The 18,832-nt window shown below is 40.2% G+C and overlaps 1 protein-coding gene across 1 annotated transcript in view; it reads left to right on the top strand.

Moving 5' to 3' along the window:
• The window catches only part of PTPRO (protein tyrosine phosphatase, receptor type O), a 154,848-nt gene that overhangs the window by 108,842 nt on the left and 27,174 nt on the right, over positions 1-18,832 (top strand). Inside the window, exons 9-13 of the mRNA XM_017823944.1 lie at positions 1,842-2,035; positions 4,426-4,537; positions 10,311-10,462; positions 14,107-14,227; positions 17,147-17,286. Coding sequence (XP_017679433.1) covers positions 1,842-2,035; positions 4,426-4,537; positions 10,311-10,462; positions 14,107-14,227; positions 17,147-17,286 — 719 coding nt within the window. The remainder of the gene's footprint in view (positions 1-1,841; positions 2,036-4,425; positions 4,538-10,310; positions 10,463-14,106; positions 14,228-17,146; positions 17,287-18,832) is intronic.

The raw sequence follows: 18,832 nt of genomic DNA, 5'->3' as shown, positions 1-18,832 counted from the left end.
TGAAAAGTGTTTATTTGAGTTTGTTTTCAAATATGTGTAGTATATTCATGAAGTCCTAGATCCCACGAGGGAGTAAAAAATTGTCATGTTGGTTATTTCAAGTCTAATGAACACTTACTGAGAATATTTTTCTTGTATTGCCTAGCCCATTACTGAGGTGGTGAAAATACTCCTTCAGTGGAGGGAAGATATTTCACATTTAAATGTTATTACCAAAATTAAATAGAGAGAAGTTATGGACAGGAATCATACAGAGAGTGCCCTGTGGAAAGAACTGCCTTCACCCTTGGACACTTGAATATATGTTTGTCTCTAGTGGTGCTCGTTTTTGATGCAAAGAGAAAGAGATTCAGTGTATAGAGTTACTTTTGCAGAGAAATGTTCGACCTGAGTCACCCAGCTTCTCCTTTTGACAAATAGTCTGCCCAGTGGAAGAGCAGGTGTATTTTTAAGTCTGCATCCTCTCTGTGATGTAGAGAAGAAAGTGAAAAAGAAGTCAACCTTTTAACAGCTAAATCCCTACATAAAAGCAAATATGTGGACTAGTGAATATGATGAGGGCCTTTTCATTCTAGGCAATATCCTTGTATATTTTCATAAGTTGGGTTTGAGTAAAAATTTGAAAAGTATGGTATATTTCAGTAAAGTAAAAAGATAGTAAGTAAACATATATTTTAGTTATTATTGAAGTTTCTCTCTTTGGACAATTTTTATAAATACTTTTGATTTTCTTTCTCACTGTAGTTAAAGAATTCTATTTTTATTTGAGAAAGTAAAATCATGTATTCCCAAAGTAAATTCCTTAATTTTCTCGCCTTTTGTATGGACTCACTTCCATAAAAGTTTCTTTCTAAACTCAAAATGGCAATCAGTTTCTAAATAGAACATCTCATAGGTTTATTATTATAAAGAGGATGTTTTTATGCACTAACACAACAGTCATATGAGTTTTCATTTCATAAAAGGATATTGAATTTGATATTAAAATAATAGAACTGCAAAAAAAAAATTGTTCTGTGTTATTATCAGTGGTGGTTAATGATGAATGAAATTCAAATAAAATAAAATCCACTTTAAAAAGTGCTCAATTCTCCCCATGTTTAGCCTAAGGCTCACTTTCACTGTGTGAGTATTAGCACTTTAGAGAAAGCAAAGAAAAGGCATAGTAAATGATTTATAAAGGTAAAGGCAATCATGTGTTAGCATGGGTTGAAGTAATCTGGGTGCTGGTCTCGGTTCTGACCCAGTGTGCAATAGCTGGGGCTCTGCAACCCTTGTGAATTATAGTAAAGTACTTATTTAAGTAGCCTCAGTTAAGTCATGAAGAGTAATTGCTTTCCAGACCAGTATAGGTTGCAGAAGTTGACCCTTATGTGACATTTTTCAAATCACTTGACTCCTCTTTCTCAGTGTCACCACTTGTGAGGCAAGAATAGCAATACATGACAGAACCTTTAGGTTCCCCAGGGAAGGAGGGCTAGAGATAAAAAATGTTCTTTCTTATGGTGTCATGGCTTTTGATGCTTTTGTTTTTGAGCATCTTGAAATATCTCCTAAGCAAAGTAAAATGGAACTCTCATTTATGAAAAAGCAAGCCCCGTGCCTTATCTCAAGCTAAGCAGCCAACACCAAGTGGTCTGTAGACATTTCTGAAAAAGTGGTCTTAAACTGGAGAACAAATGCTTAAAAAATGATATTCAACTGTGTCAAGGAAGCTCTTGGGAATTAAGGTAAGGAACAAACCAGAAATAGGTAGAACTTGATTAAGGAAAGGTATTGTTTTAAAATAAAGTGCAACTGATAACACATGCACGTTACTAATGATAATTTCTGGTTTATAGTGCCCACTGGAATAAAGGATCTGACACTTTACCCTTTGGGACCTACTGCTGTGGTTTTGAGCTGGAACAGACCTTTCCTTGGGGTGTTCAGGAAATACGTTGTAGAAATGTTTTACTTCAACCCATCAACAATGACCTCTGAGTGGACAACCTACTACGAAATAGCAGCAACCGTCTCCTTAACCGCCTCTGTGGTAAAGTGACCATTCCTGACTATTGCTTTTCCCTGCCTGGGTGGTGCTGGCACCCGGTGACACTTCTTTGCCCAGCCTTTTCCCCATGAATACGTACATTTGCCTTTAAGCCTGGCACAATTTTTCCAAGCAAAGCAGAGAAAACGGCCCATATGCTAGAGGCATTTTCTGTTCTGAAGTAAGGGAATGCCAGCTGAAGCGTGCTAAATTTCCAGCAGAGTGATGAGGCAAGAGATAAGCCTCTTTTTTTTGTTGTTCAGCAAGTCCAGAGGTGGGTTCGGTTTGTGGGTCAGTTTGTCAGTCAAGGCTTTAAAAGTTCCATCATCTCCTTGGGGAGCGTCATCCAAAGCCTTATCTACATAATTAATATTGATAATGTGGATTTGGGGCTTGTGGGCTAGTCTTGCAGTGTGCCATCTGGAAGGCTTAGATGCAGAGATGTTTTTGTGAAAATAGCCTTCATGTTTCTGAAGCTAAAAAGACTTATGCCAGGGTTTTAACCAGTTGTACACTGGTATCTCTAAGAACACCCAAACATATATATTCACAGGTATCTTTGCAGATATGAAGTGAAATTTTCATCCTCTTTTCCATTATTTCCTAGACAAGGTGAACAGATTTTATTCAGACTTTGTTGTAGTGCAAGACAGAAAGCAATTTTAGCTGAAATTAGTAGTTCAGAAAGTTATGAGTATGCAAAAAGGGTAGCAATAACTTCTGCTGCTGGTGAGAGCCACAGTGATTTACTGTAATTGATTTGCATAATACCATTTGTGGAGTCATTTTGGCTGCAGCGCCTTAACTGTAATTGGGTACGTGACAATAAATCTCCAGGGAAATTAAAAACAAAAATAACTTACCAAATGAGTAATTAATATCTTGTAATCATGACTCAGCACAAATAGATTAATAACAGAGTGATCTGGGTCATCTAAGAAGCAAAGCTATCATCCAGAGTTAATGTGGTTCATTAGGAAATGAGATGATGTTGCCCCTTACTGTTGCAAATCCTGCTCAAGGAAGCCTTTGTCTGGATTTCAGTCTGAAATTTGACAGCGTGTTACCGCAGCTAAAATGAGCATTTCTTAAAGAATAATTTTAAAGAGTAAGCTTGAATTAGGAAAAGAATGTCTCCCTGTCCTTCTGTTATGGCATTTAACATACGGGTAGGGACTGGTGAATTTTTGTTTGGGTTCTCTAGTGGTGCTCCAGAATCCCACCATGTCCCAAAACTTTCCCGATGATCTACTGACGTCTGTGAGTGGTGTATTCTGGAGCAACAGTGAGAAGGCAGGGGAATCAAAACCCAACCACTTGAATCATCAAATATTATTTCCTGAAGTCCTAAGAGTTGGTGAGAGCCTTTGGAACTGAATTTGTCTTTTTAGTCTGTTTAGTTGCTTCATTAATTTTGTGCTCTGCAACTTATTTTAAAGTTGTCAGAGCGATGTTGGTATTTTAAATATTACACCAGGGCATGTCAGAAGAAGTACAAGCAACTTCAAGATTTTGGTGTCAATTTGGGTACAGCTTTTCCCAAAAATCATAAAGATAGATCACAAACCCTATATTTGCATTGTCTTGTAGTATCTGGAGAAAAAAAAAAAGGCCACTGCAAACAACAGAGATCTGTAAAAATAGCAATTATTTCCACTTTGTTGAAAATTTCCATTATTTCCAATTTGCTTTTATTTTGAATTTTAAAAAATATCATGAGGCTTCTCGTTTAAACATAAAAATTAAATATTTGAAGTGTTTTGTGCTGTCAGTGGAAGTACTTGAATTTAACCTAAATATTACATGTGATATTATAATACAACATGTATTGCATTTTATACTTCATTTATATCTCATTTCTATTTGCATGTCTAATTTATGTCTCTTAAGTAATTTACGTTTCATTCGTATTTTATTTATAACAAATGATAATGGAAAGTGAAAAACACTTCGAAAATTGGAAAAAATACGTCTTTTAAAGTGACAATATTTGAGTCAAAAACATGCTTTCTAATTTATTCTCAATACCTTTTTAATCAAAATAAAAAAGTTAGATATTTTGCCTTCATCACATCAGAATTTCGTGATGGATGATTGCTCTGTGAGTATTGTTCTGGAAATCAATGAGAGGTTCCCATGGCAGGTAGGACCTGGGACAAGGTGCGTGAGATGGATGAGCAGCAGAGCCATCACAACTGTGTTTGCTCTCCCTGCACAGATTTTTTTAATAAATTGAAAGGCCAAATTCCAGGGATTTTGACCGAAGTAAGGTATGGAAGCTCAGTAAAATGAGTGTGGGCACCAGATTTATAAATATCGTTGTATTTCTTAAGTCACACCTCATGCTGGTGGATTTTCTCCTCAGCTGCTCTTTGTCTTTTGTCTCCTCACAGAGAATAGCCAACCTGCTGCCTGCTTGGTATTACAATTTCCGGGTCACCATGGTGACCTGGGGGGACCCAGAGCTGAGCTGCTGTGACAGTTCCACCATCAGCTTCATAACAGGTAAGCAGCCAGCTGGAAAAAAACTCTGGGAGTGCTCCCGGGAGCAGAAGCGCAGAGAGAGTCTGACTTGGGTGTTGTGCTTCACCTACAGATAGCTGCAAGTTAGGATATTTATCTACCAAGTGGTTTTTGGTTTGGGTTGGGTTTGGGGGTTTTTTTTGTGCTTTATTATTTTATTTTTAAGGAAGGCTCTGAGGACTGCTTTAAATGGATATATATAAAATTTTCCTGTGCCAAGCACAGTGCTTGGTTACTCTGTTCCAGTCCTCCAATCAGCTGAATGCATGGCTCCAGTGAGGGTCAGTGGTCCTGCTCATCTTTTACCACACTACATGCTTGACACATGCAGAAGTTAATAGTTAGATAGGTAAACCTGAATTCTTAGGTTTCCTAATATTATGAAACACTCTTCCGTATATTTGCTGGCAAGTCATTAGTAATGTGGATTCTCAGCTGCAGTTAATTGATATAACCACATGGATTGCCCTCTTCCAGTGGAGACCATCCATGTATTTAACACACTCTAGCATCTCTTGTTAGATTCTTTGGGTTTGAATCTTCAGTATGTCCTACAGATCAGCCACTGAGGGACTGGCATAAAACAGGTCCTCTTAGCACCTTGCCACATGTTCCTAGCATCCAGGCTGGTTAGGTCAAAATCAGAGTTTCCCATTGAATCATTTTGCTTTTATGTGCCACTGTTTAGTTCACTTTGCAGAAGTATAGGTGAGAAAAATCAGGCTATAATGTCCCAGCCACTCACTCCCAAGCAGATACTAGCCTAGTCCCAGATTTTCTGTTTGTGAGAGACTAAAGGAATGTACCTGAGGAAGTAAATGAATAAGAGCCATTTGCAATTATATTCAATACAGTGCCTGTGCCTGACAGAGCCACTATAGAAAGTTTATCAGTGGGTTAAGTCATAGCTCCACTGAAACCAACAGAAACCTTCCCATGCTGAGATGTCTGATCCTAAGCTACAGTGCAGACAAATTCTGGCACTTTTCCAGTGTATCAGAAACTCATAACACCCACCACAGCCTCGTAAAGGGTCTCCAGGGATATTCATTGTCCTTTGGCATCAATCAACTTTTCTGTAGCACTGTAAGGAAGCAATTTTCCAGCTGGTTGGTTGCTGTATGAGGGAAGAAATGTCTTTTCCAACTGATTTGGGTACCAGGCTCAGCATTTTAGAGTGGAAATGTTCCAGTGGGACACTCACTTCAATATTGTGTCTCTGGAAACCTACAGGAGAAATGAGGGAGATTAAGGTTCTTCTAAAATATAAGCTGTCATCAGTATCAGTCTGAATCTCTATATGATGACAGTAAGGACTGCTACTGCTGTTAAATGAAAAATGGATCAACTTCTTAACTAGCAGATGTAGACAAAACCAGAATGGATGAATCTCTTAATGTCATACATTTATGATTGACAAAATCTCTCTTAAAAAAGGTCACCAGGTCCTTAGTGAAAATATCCAGCTGGAAAGTTGTATTGATAGTTAATTCCTCTCACTATCAAAAGTTTACACCCTGTGTTTCTGATCTGAATTGTTCTAGTTTTAATATACAGTTCAAAATTCTTATTGCACTTTTATCTTATTGTTTGAAGAGACACAAAGCTTTTCTTTCTGCTCTCTATACAGCATTTAGCTTCACTTTTTTTCTGTTAATAAATTGCTTCCATTGAACTCTTTGGGTGCTTTCACTGTAAGGTGTTTTCTCATGTTACTTTTTTTCCCTACTCTGCCTTTCTAATTTTTCCTATCTTTACTAAAGTACATAAAAACTGGAAGTATAATACCAGCCTGCTGAATACTCCCCTAGAGGCAAAATCAGCTCCCTATTCAAAGCTCTCCCATTTGTGTATCTAGATGATTGCATTTACTGTAGCGTGACACTGGAGATCTGTGTTGATTTACTTCTACGATGTGGCTTTCTAACAGAATTTATCATTTGGGGAATGTTGTCTACATGCCATTTTCCATAAAGACTCAACTTTGCACCTGGCACTTTGAAACACATTTTGCCTGAGCAGGCCCAGCATAGGGGGCAAAATTTGAAGCACAGCACTGTCCAAATCCTCCACTCCTGCCAGTTGCCACATTACTTGAGTGGTTCATCAACGCTGCTTTTTCAGAATACTGATGGAAATGTTAAGTAGCAATGAGCTAATAAAATCACACTGTGATTTTAAGTGAAGAGTCCTAACAAAGAAAGCTGATTTAGTTAAATTACAAGTGCTTATAAATGGTCACCACACTCCTATCTTCTGATTGCCTTATTACTTGCAATCTCTTCAACTTTGTCCAGGGACTGCTGATGGGCTAACTTGTGAGAACATGGGATGCCAGTTTGTCAAGTCTGCAGGTTTGAAATGTTTGTTCCCCCTAGGTGCTGCCTTTTCACTCTTTCGAGTTATCAAGGGGCTGCAGAGTTCTTTATCACCCTCAGCCTCTTTCTTTCCAGAGAGGGAACAGATGGTTTTATGGAGCACTTGGTCTCTTTCTGCATCATTCCAAAAGCACTAGCTCCCCTGCACAGGTTGCCAGGAATTAAAACAAATAACAAACCACACCAAAAAGCCCTTAAATTTTAATATACTGGAGTGGAGGTTTCATAGTCTTGACAGTACACCATCTGTCAGTTCTTCTGTGTATAACTGGAGAGCTAACCTCTGCACCTGGAACATAAGCTTGAGTTTTAAAAACAAAGTAGAAGGATCATCTGGGAGTTTGGGAACGCACCTTGCAGAAAGCTCAGAGCGGATAAACCATTTCCCTAAAGCAGGATCCCACTGCTTGTATGGAGTCTCTAGTGAGGCTGGGGCTTTACTGAACTGCAGTACTTGAATGAAAAGGATATTTCAAGACACCAGATGATATATAGCTCTCTCCCATGACAACTAGTCAGATGTCCCCAGGAGCATCGAGGAGATTTGGGGGATCCAAGAGACTTGTCAGAAGCAGCATTTGTTCTCTCAGGCTCCTGCAGCAGTAGTTGAACACTGTTATTTTAACTCAGGGAGAGATTGTGGTGCTGCCAGTGTTGCTGTGGTGACTAATGAGTTTAATGCCACCTGCTGTAAACAGCTGGATTTAAAGCAATCAAAAGTAAGGACTCTTTAAACCACCAGCATTTTGTTTTTACAATGAGAATGCTTTTATCTTTGGAGAAGCAAAAGGAGTGAGAAAGACAGAGAGCCTTCTTGGTGTTGGAGACTGTCACCACATCTGCTGCCTGTGGATGCTTTTAGCTGTCACTTTGGACCAGGTCAGCAGTGGGATGTAATTTCCTACAGCCTCTCTGTGCCACTCAGCTCCCAGTGGCACGTGGAGCTGGGGGAGTGTGTCACACAAGCCCTGGCCCTTGGTCTCATTAGACATGTGCTGGACATTCGTTGTAAGACACCTAAAACAAACATTTGTGTGAACATTAAGAGGGAAAGCATGTCATCAATAATAAGGTACCAGGGGGAAATTACTATTAGTGTATAATATTCATGCCAGTTGTGACCTTAAATTGTAAGGAATACACAATCTGTGAGAAGGGATGGACTGGGAACTCTAGAAATTAAAAGAAACATTGCTTTGAATAAACTAGGCTTTTTCCTCTCAACAGCATAAAAGGGCATCTTCATGATGAATTTGGGATAATAATCTTACTAAACGTTTCTAAATGGCTCTAAATTGTCCGTGCATTGTATTTGCTGCCTTCCTCAGCAATTACTTCAGTAAATCTGCTCGCCAAAGAATATGTCAGTGCCAAAGTCATAGGAGCCTTCGTGAAAGCAGCAGTGACATCTTGTGGCCCCTTCAGACAGACCCGAGCTCCGAGGCCGTCCTGCGTCTCCTCTCGGCTGCTGGCACCCGCAGCTGTGCTGGTGTCCAGGACCCTGGTGGTAGGGAGGCAGCTGCGTCTGACCTGCCCTTGCACAAACACACTGGACTCCTTGGGGCATGTGCACAGGAAGATCAATCAGTCCGTACCATTTTCCCTACGTTGCTGCCTGAGAATCTGCCAAGCATATAGAGATTCATATGTTTCCCTGTTTTATCCAGGTTATCCCACTGCTATCGCTTTGAGACTGTGTTGAGATCTTTACTCATCACTGACTTTTGCTTTTGGGTTTCCACTCAGTGTTAACTTAACTCCTCACTGGGGACCTGCAACTTCTGATTAGGCAGTCAAGGTGTGCTGACCAACTATGCTCCCTCTGCAGTTAGTGGGGACACACCTCCAGGAGGTAATTCTCATCTTAAATATCTATTTTAGGAGGAGATGAGTTGTTCTGGAGCTTGCCGTCTTTCTTCTGCCGTCCCACATACGGGCAGTGCCAGTGACCAGGAGTGCCACAAACGGGGCAGGCAAAACAGGATGTGGCACAGCAGCTGGCATGGCAGCTTGTGCAGAAGAGCATGCAGGGAGAGTGCTGAAGCCCTGCCAACTCAACCAGGGAGCAATGGTGCCCACCTGCCAGAAAGCCACAGACTCCCTAAGCTCCGCACCCACCGTGGCCGATGTGGCTGCCCAGGCAGAGCTCCAGTGGGAATATGTGGTGCCCCAGGTGCCAGCTGCAGGGAGTGCCCTGCTTTTAGGCCAGCACCAACAGCAGAAGTGAGCAACCCCATGGGAGGTGTGCCCAAGCAGGGAACTCCTCTGCTCAGTGACAGAGCTCCATGAGAAGGATTCTTTAAGGTGCTGGGAGAAGTTTCTCAGTTGTCAGCCCTCGTTCTTTAGAGGGACTCCAACTTACCAGATGTCTGCTGGAAATACAGCAAAGCAAAGTATGTGGGGTGTAAAACTTCCTGACACAGATGGTGAGAGACCCAACTAGGGGAGGTGGTCGACTCACAACCCCTGTAGGTATTTGCAAGACGTGGATGTGGTGCTTAGGGACATGGTTTAGTGATGGACATGGCAGTGCTGGGTTAGTGACTGGACTCAATCTTAAAGGTTTTTTCCACTCTAAGTGATTCTATGGTTCTTGGGCTGCACAGGGAGCCAAGGACTTGCTGGCAGGTCCAGCACAAAACAAGCCATCAAACAGCCTGTGGTGGGGCAGTCTGAGCTGTGCAGCACAGAGGACTGGACAGGAGCTGGGTGTGGGGAGGAAGAGGATGGAGAAGAGCTGTTTCACCTTAGACCTAATAATGCAGGTACCACGTGCCTGTAGGTTGGACACTTGGTGCTCAGGTGACTTAGCTGTGGCTGCCCTCTGTGGTGGTGGGACTTTCACCCTGGGAGAAAGGTGGTCATAACTTTCATGCAAAAAGTTGTTCTTTGTAAAACTGCAGGTTTTGGGCTTTTCCTCCTAGAAAGATATGAGCTCAGTGATAAGACTATTTTTTCCTGTGGAAAAGCTATTACAACTATTTAACGTACCAATTCAGTATTTCTTTTCAGTGCAATAACACAATGAAGCAATATGTGAGGCTTTTAGCTTGATTTTGAATTCCAATTATAAAAATGTTGACTCAAAAAATTATTTGTATCAGCCAGTAGCTTTGTGATTTTTTTTTTTTAAACTGAAAGATTGCAAAAAGAAGTGTATTTTTGTTCTGATTATCTCCCAGGTTCAATGACAGCTTTCACATCTTTTGGCTAAAGCTCAGATGCAGTAGCTTTTACTAACACTTTTCTGCTAACTTTGTGATATTCTCTTCACAACAGTATCCTTATCCTTTGAAGAAGGATCCAGAGTTTATTACTAGATTTGGTAATCAACTGTGTTAGATCCTGTCTGTAACACATGTACCTTCTTCCTTCAGCACCAGTGGCACCAGAGATTACCTCCACAGAATATTACAACCACCTTTTGTATGTCACCTGGACCTATGGAGGAGATGGTACTGACCTTTCTCATTCCAGGATGCTGCATTGGATGGTCATTGCAGAAGGAAAGAAGAAAATCAAGAAGAGTGTAAGTATGAGCGGGGACTGTGTTGCTCATTTCTCTGGGCTTTTTTTATTCTTTTTTTTGGGGGGGAGGGAAGTGATGCTTGCTTCCTTGGCTTGCTTTCCTGAGTTGATAACTTTGTATTACAAAGTTGCAGCAAGTTTAAAGCAAGTTTAAAGTTTCACAGGTCTCAAAATAGCCAGTGAACAAAACGTTTCTATGGTAATCCAGTAATTTAGATAATTTTAAAATACCTGTCTGAGCTACAGACAGTAAAACAGTATTTTTTTTATTGAACAGATGCAGTCTTTTCAATTTTTAGGTATTAATAACCAGAGTACATTACTGGCTAAGCTTTTTTAGTTGATTCAAGCCAGGTGCTATCACTTTCCATTTTTTGACTTCATTAAAAAATCCGTATAAATTATGTGGTTTTCATTTTATGTTTGAATACAAGTTTCACTAACCGATGGGATGAGGATTTCACACAGAATGTGTGCACTTCTTAGAAAACTTTGCTAGATATTTAGATGATTTCTTGGTACATTCTCTTGAACATTTTGAAAATTCACTTAGAAAAAGAAACCTGGCGGCACCAATTATGGATTAAAGTCATGGCACTGCAAGGTAGTGAGATGCAGGTTTAAGATAAAGTAAAAGAGCAACCCCTGGACTTACAGTGAGAAGTGTTTGCAATAGTGGTGGAGCAGGAATGTGTACAGCCAGAAGTGGAGCTTCATACAGCTTGTGGCCTGTGACTGTCTTCTACACCAGTATTGACCTTTCAATAGCTGGCAGGAAGAAAGTGTTCAGTCTTTTTCAAGGGAAAGTTTCAGCAGATGCTGAACTGAAAGTGTATTTTCAGCAGAAGTGCAAATTCATCAACAACTTTTGTTTGGGTTTATATGCAGTAACCTGCATAGCTTTCATTGGATTCCTTATGGCTGCAAGAGTGCACCCATCTGGAGCTTGTTCCAGCATGAATCTAATTATGTGATTAGAACTGATAATGTTTCTGAACAGCAGGAACTTTCAGTATTTGGATCTTTGTTCCAAACAAAGAAGAAAACTCTATATTTTATTTTTTTTTTCCTAAAAATAAAATATTCTAATAACTGAATTCTAAAAGAATTTTGCAAAAATATCCCTCTCTTCTTTCTAAAAGTCATGATCTTGGTAAGGTTATTATTCTTCCAGTAAAAATCTAATTTCTCTGCCATTCATAGAATCATAGAATCAGCCAGGTTGGAAAGGACCTCCAAGATCATCAAGTCCAACCCTTGATCCAACACCACTGTGGTTACCAGACCATGGTACTCAGTGCCACATCCAGTCTCATCTTAAAAACCTCCAGGGATGGAGAATCCACCATTTCCCTGAGCAGCCCATTCCAATGTTTGATTACCCTCTCTGTAAAGAATTTCTTCCTAATATCCAACCTAAACCTCCTCTGGCAGAGCTTAAGATCATGCCCTCTTGTCTTGCTGCTGGTTGCCTGGGAGAAGAGACCAACCCCCACCTGGCTACAACCTCCTGTCAGGGAGTTGTAGAGAGTGATGAGGTCTCCCCTGAGCCTCCTCTTCTCCAGGCTGAACAGCCCCAGCTCCCTCAGCCTCTGCTCACAGGACTTGTGTTCAAGTCCCTTCACCAGCTTTGTTGCTCTTCTCTGGACCTGCTCCAGCCCCTCCATGTCCTTCCTAAACTGAGGGGTCCAGACCGGTGCTGGCTGGGTCTGATCCCTTGTCCATCCTGTAGGTGCTGTGTGATTGCACTGAGGATGATCTGCTCCATAACCTTGCCAGGCACTGAGGTCAGGCTGACCAGCCTGTAGTTTCCCAGGTCCACCTTCCAGCCCTTTTTGTGGATGGGTGTGACATTCACCGACTTCCAATCATCTGGGACCTCCCCAGTGAGCCAGGACTGTTGGTAGATGATGGAGAGTGGCTTGGTGAGCTCTTCTGCCAACTCCCTCATCACCCTTGGGTGGATCCCATCTGGTCCCACAGACTTGTGAGGATCCAAGTGGCTCAGCAGGTCACTGTTTCCTCCTGGATTACAGCGGGGCTATTCAGCTTCTTATCTCTGTCTGCCAGCTCCAGAAGCCAACTGTCCTCAGGACAACCTGTCTTACTGTTGAAAACTGAGGTAAATAAGGTGTTAAATCCCTCAGCCTTTTCCTCATCTTTGATAACTCTGTTCCCATCCATGTCCAATAAAGAATGGAGGTTTTCCTTGCCCCTCCTTTTGCTATGTATCTGTAGAAAGACTTTTTGTTATTCTTAACAGAAATGGCAAGATTGAATTCAAATTGTGCCTCCATTGAATATGAAAATTGTATATTAAATGAACATAAAAGAAACATTTAATATGAAATCAAATTAAAAAAAAAATCAAATATGTAATTTTACCCTAAACAAAAGACTAAAAATAGAGGGTATCTACAATACAGTATATCCACAAATAAAATAAAAGCTTTAGGGATGTCTTTAGAAATGTTTGTCTTTATATTCTTTTCAAGACAAGGGAACACAGAGAGCATTCTTTATGAAAATCCTGCAACAACCTATTTATAGCTAACTTTTATGGTCCTGCTCATATGGGTAATTATGGGTACACACTTGCAGATATAAGGGTGTACCTGTTCTCCTAAACTGTTAGTCACTATATTGCAATCTCATAATGTGATTTACTGAAATTATTAAGATTGTTATTATGGTTGTTTTTCTTACGGGATTATTGAAATAAATAGGAAACACTGTCAGAAACACTGTCAATGCTGACTTTTTCTTCCTGCTCCTTGTGTATTTCCCAAGTCTCCTTAGGAGTTGGTCAGATTTTAGAGAAGTGATGAAAATTTTGTGCAGAGCCCTGTTAGTCTTTATTCAGAACTGGCAATTTCTCTTGCAACTGAAAACTTAATCTTGAAAATTGACTATGAAAACCAGCATGAGATTCCTGAACATGCCCTTTGTAGGTAGTGTACAAGTGCTCCAAAAACAGTCTGTTTTGAGTTCTGTGTCCTTCTCCATGACCCTGGAGAAATGAGGAGGCTACCACTATAATAACAGGAAGAAGTTATTCACAATCTTCTGAAGCTCAGCTCAGTTTTGAGTCATATCTGATTTCAGACTTGCAGATAAATGAACTCAGACCCTGAGATCTATTGTCAAGTCAACAGGTCTCCTGGCAGGTGTTAGACTTGCCAAGGTGGATTTAATTTCCAGGTTTGTAGGATACATAAAGGCTTTGCCTACATGTCGCTTGTGTGCTCTTCTTGGAGGTATCTGACCTGATTTAAATTCCTCTAGAATTGCAAGGGACCCAAGTCTGTGGCTTGTTTAGCATTTTAGCATTTTGCACAACTTGAAAAATCTAGATGCAAGAGTCCTCTCAGTGTGTGAGGGAGATTTTCTTTCTCCATAAATTTTCACATGGAAAGTGCAGCCTAAGATTGTCTTGTTTTTGCATTGTGCTATTCTGCCGAACATTAATGCTTTCATAGTTTGTGTCAGTGGGAACTGGTTCATGTAGCAAGCCTGGATTATGCAGGAGACATCTGCTGTGATGCACAGAACTTCCTTTGTAATATATTAAGTAACCAGATTAATTTTACAAGGAAGGTGTATGGTTTGCATCATATTTAAGTTGGTGTGTGTCTAATTATTCAGGTAACACGCAATGTGATGACTGCAGTGTTGAGCTTGCCTCCGGGGGACATTTACAACCTTTCAGTGATTGCTTGTACTGAAAGAGGCAGCAATACTTCCCTGCCCCAGCTTGTGAAACTGGGTAAGAAAAGTTTGTTTGTAAATTATAAACTCACTCCTTCTCTCGTTTGACTGTAAAAGTAACTCTGTCAGCAGATGCAGCACCTTCCTTGTTTCAGAATTTTGTACCTGTGACCCCATTTCTTTTGCAAAGCTGCAATTTTCACCTCACCTTGCTGTGAATATTGTTTCGTTCCTTCATGTGAAGCTACTCTTCTAAAATAGTTTTGCTCAAGAGGAGCAAGAGTGTCAGAATTTGACTGTAAATTTGACTGGAAGTAGGAGAGTGGAAATCACTTAGAGCCTCTCTGAGACAACAATACAACTTCATAGTTGCTTCCCTAAGGTCTTGAACATATGCAGGTTTTGAGAATGGCAACTCAGGCTTCACAGATTGATTTTTCAATAAAAAGCAGAACCTTCCTTGTTTCTGAGAAGCCTATTTCTGGGTCTGCACTCCTGGCAGATGCCACCTGGTCTGCTTTCCTGTCTCCCCTCCTGTCTTCCTGGACATCTGCATAGTCTTCAAACAACAAAAATATACCCTTAAATAACATCAATGACAGTACTCTTGAGAAAAACAGTCAGATTTGTGGTTGTGGAATCCACCTTTGTTATAAGTGAAATATGTGTAATGTACTCAAAGAAACGAAAGACGACTTGAGAACTTGATCCTTAAGGAAAGACTTTAAAATATGACTTTCTGCCTAACATCTTCCTTTACCTGGGAGGAAGACTAGACACTGCACCATTGTACCTTAAGAAATTTTATTTCTCTTTTGAATGTACTTAAAATTGTTGAGTCTTAGGTACCTAAAATTGTGACATTTCCCAGTGTGCCAGACTGCTCTAACAGGCATTAACTCCACTGTGAAGGTGGGTAAAGAAAAGTTTGTGATTGCAAACTGGATTATCTTCCCTACATGAATAATAAACCTTTTGTGAGTCACAGTGAAAGAAGTGAGTTTAAAGTACTCTATAATTTCTAACTGGATTAGAGGTATTGAAGCAACCATTGTCCTTTTATGTTTTTCAAAGTTCTTAGTCAAATTGCTTAAACGGTGCTGGGCTAAGCAGTGCAGAGACAACAATCTGAAGTTCTTCCAGGTCTTTTGACCGAAGACAATGTTTGAAAGATGTAGACAAATTCTATGAATCTTTTCTTCCCTTTGCAAGCCCTGTCCACTGTTTCCCCCATGCCTTTTTTCTGTGTGTAGTTATGTGTGTGTTTGTCCCTGTGGCTGAGTGGGTGGGTGCGTGAGGGTGCTACAATTGTCCAAAGATTCTTGGGAGGTGTTTCAAAATACCACCTAGCTTTGTCTTTCAGACATATTCATGTTGTACACCCTGCAGCACAGTTGTATCCTCCTGTTCTTTCCTTAAGGACAGGCACTTATTGAACTGAGGCGGGTATTTCGCCTCTCATTTACAACAACAAAAAGGTGGAATGAATTACGTTTTGATAAATCCCTTCCAGACTTCTGGGTGTGGGGTTTTCATTGGGTTCAGTTTTGTGGGGGTTTTTTACCTTTATGATGTCTAAACTTTGAATAGACAGTAGTAGGGGTGTTTTACCAGAGGTTTTCCTTCTCTCTGTTTCTCAGAGGAGCAATGGGAATTGTAATTAGCAGTAGTGGAAACTGAGTCTGAGTGATAGACGACTTGGCACTTGGCAGTCATTTAAGCATTCTTGCCAAATGCTCTTCCCTCCATGATGTTTGCTTCGTCCTGGCAACTTTCCACTTGCAGAAAAATCGAGCCATTTGCTGGAGGCAAAGGGAGGATTTGCTTGGGATGATGCCCAAATGCAAACCTCATATTTTAATTGAGGCCATTTTTTTTACCTGGAGTGAGGGATGGAATGTGTTTCTGAATCCAAGAGCAGATATATGGGTGTAATTATGGGAGAGGGATGCTTTCCTTTGTAGTGCTGGGATAATATATACACTGTAATCCCTGTGACACACGTGAATGGGCTTCAGTCCCTGCCCAACTCTCTCCATAATGCCAATGTAATTTTGGCAGCCTCCAACACAGATCTGATTGTTTCAGGATCAGATACATCTCCAAAATGTCTATAACTACTTGAACAAGTCCTTTGTGCCCTTTCGTGTGGTGGATCTTACACATCACATCCAGGTTCCTGTGACAGCATCTCACAGAATGAGACTAACAAATTATTTGTGAAGGGAAAGAATAAAACCAAAACGTTCTTGTGCATCACTCATTTTATGCAGTGTGTCAAAATCCTGGAATCAGTTCAGTAATTGAGAATGACAGCTTTAATTAAACATCCATAGATGAGGAAATCTGAAAACTGTGGAGAACAGTTCAGAAGTGTACAGCCCAAACCACAACCTCTAGAGGCAAACCAGAAGAGCCCAGGATGCCTAAGGCCCTTAAATGTTAGCCTGGGGAAAAAAAAAAAAAGACTGCAAGTGTTTGTTTAAACTGATAATTGACTAAATATTTCCTCTGCAACAATTAAATGAACCTAGAGAGTCTTTGCTTGTGGGAAGCTGCTTCTTTGTCATCTCCTGGGGCAGGTCTTGAGAAGAAGAGCTTTCTCAGGCCAAATGTGTTGCTAACAGGTGGACAGTCATCTTCTCTGAAAGAGTCTCTGCTAACACTGTTCTATTAATAGAATTCACTGATCATCCTCAAACAAGGGCTCTGCTGAAAAGGGAAGTGAAGTAATTATCCATCTGTCCAAATAGAGAACAGTTTAAATAGAGAAGAAAAACCAACACACTTCATCATCTTCCCATTTTACAGTGGTAGTCTATCATCATGAGAGGTTTTACACTGGCAGATTTTATCTGAAGGAAATGAAGGATAGAAGGGCATCCGGCACTGCTTTCATTTTTTTTCATTTTTCTCAGTTGTCTGGAAACTTAAAGATAAGCTTAATAAAAGGAGATTTTTTTTCCCTCTTAATCAGAACCAGCGCCTCCAAAATCATTGTTTGCTGTCAACAAGACTCAGACCTCTGTGACGCTGCTGTGGGTGGAAGAAGGAGTGGCTGATTTTTTTGAAGTCTACTGCCAGCAGGCTGGATCTGGTCAGGAAACAAAAGCCCAGGTATGTAAGCATCTCTTCTTTGGTTTCTGCTCTTCATCTCTAAAACCGAGACTGGGCCTTGCATCTTTCTGGTTTGGCTTCTGCTATTTGGCATGTGCATGTAAAACCCAGTGACATTTTATACCAAATGTGATAAGGTGGTTCAGAATTAAAAGCTAAACTACTAAAGCATTTCAAATGCTAAAATATTTTGTTATTTTTTCAATATTAAGATTGGCTTCTCTCTTGTTGGTGAGATAACTAGTTGGACAGAAGCTATGTGAATCCAACAGTGTCAGGCTTTGGCTACTCATGAAAATGGATCTAAAATGCCATGGAAAATCTAAAGGGCCGCAAAACTAAGGGAATGTCAATTAGCAAGAAGGGAAAAATGGTCAGGTAACTTGATAAGGAATGGGAAAAAATAGACATATTTAGATGCCATGAGATCTTTTATGCAGCATCTATTTATTTCTGACATACTTTATTTCTGGTTTTGAGATCTGTTAAGTAGTAGTTCCAGTTAAGTTCAGTAGTAGCTTCATTGCTATTCAAGGAGTACCTTTCTGTTGCAAATGTGGCTGCTCCTCATGCATTTTGTCTCAGAGTATTTTCTTCAAGACTCACTTTCTCAGCCTCAGAAATGAACCTCCTTTTCTCTCTGTCCAGTTAGGTACTTGTGCTCAGAGGCCACCTGAATACAGGAGTATTTAAACTGAAAATGCTGTTCAGTGCAAAATAGAGAGCAGTAGTAGATTTAATTCCTTGTCATTCAGTGCAACATGTGAGGTTTACTTTGTGGTTTAGCTGATGCTATAGTGAATCACTGTGAGCATATGCCATGAAACATCATTTTCTTATGTGGACTGTCACACATAAGGGGGAAACATTCAGGAAAGAAGTGAAAAATAAGCTAGTTAAACCACTGACTATCACAAAAGAGACTTGCACACTCTTTAATCCTGTGGCATACCAATCTGAATTATCTAATATTCTTTTAAAATAGAAAAAGACACTGACTAAAGGCAAAAAAAAAAATCTTTAAATGGACTTTAATCTTTTGGATAGTTTGGAATCCACATCTAGATTCCTGGTTTTTCACTCTGTATAGCTAAAGATCATGAACTCATTATCACTTAGCAGAGATTCAAAATTACGATGCGATCAGGCAAGGAAGGTACCACAGAATTTGCAACTTTTGGGCAGAGCAGATCTGGTTTAAGAACATCAGGAAAAGACTGCTTCATTTGGCAGATGCTTCAGTGGGTGTCACATTTGTTGACATGAACATCTGGCACGGGGTAATGCACAGAGATTATAAACTCACTGCTCATTAGATTCATCACTGTCTTTTCTGTCTCTGTGAAGAAAATGGGAAAGGCTCCTTTTTGAGCTGTAAAAAGGGATGCTTTCCAAATAAACTGGTAAAAATTCTTTGTGATTTTCCATGCTAATTACATGGACATTTTTTGTCCCTTTCCTCCATCTTTAAATCAGCAAAATGGAAAGCAAGAGCTTTCTGGGTTTGAACATCTTGGATTTTGGTTGACTAATTTAAGTTTCCCAG

Source organism: Lepidothrix coronata, unplaced genomic scaffold (assembly GCF_001604755.1).
Source record: "Lepidothrix coronata isolate B3197 unplaced genomic scaffold, Lepidothrix_coronata-1.0 Scaffold107, whole genome shotgun sequence".
Classification (NCBI taxonomy): domain Eukaryota; kingdom Metazoa; phylum Chordata; class Aves; order Passeriformes; family Pipridae; genus Lepidothrix; species Lepidothrix coronata.
Note: the sequence above shows the minus strand (reverse complement) of the source record. Positions and strands in the feature narration are given on the sequence as shown.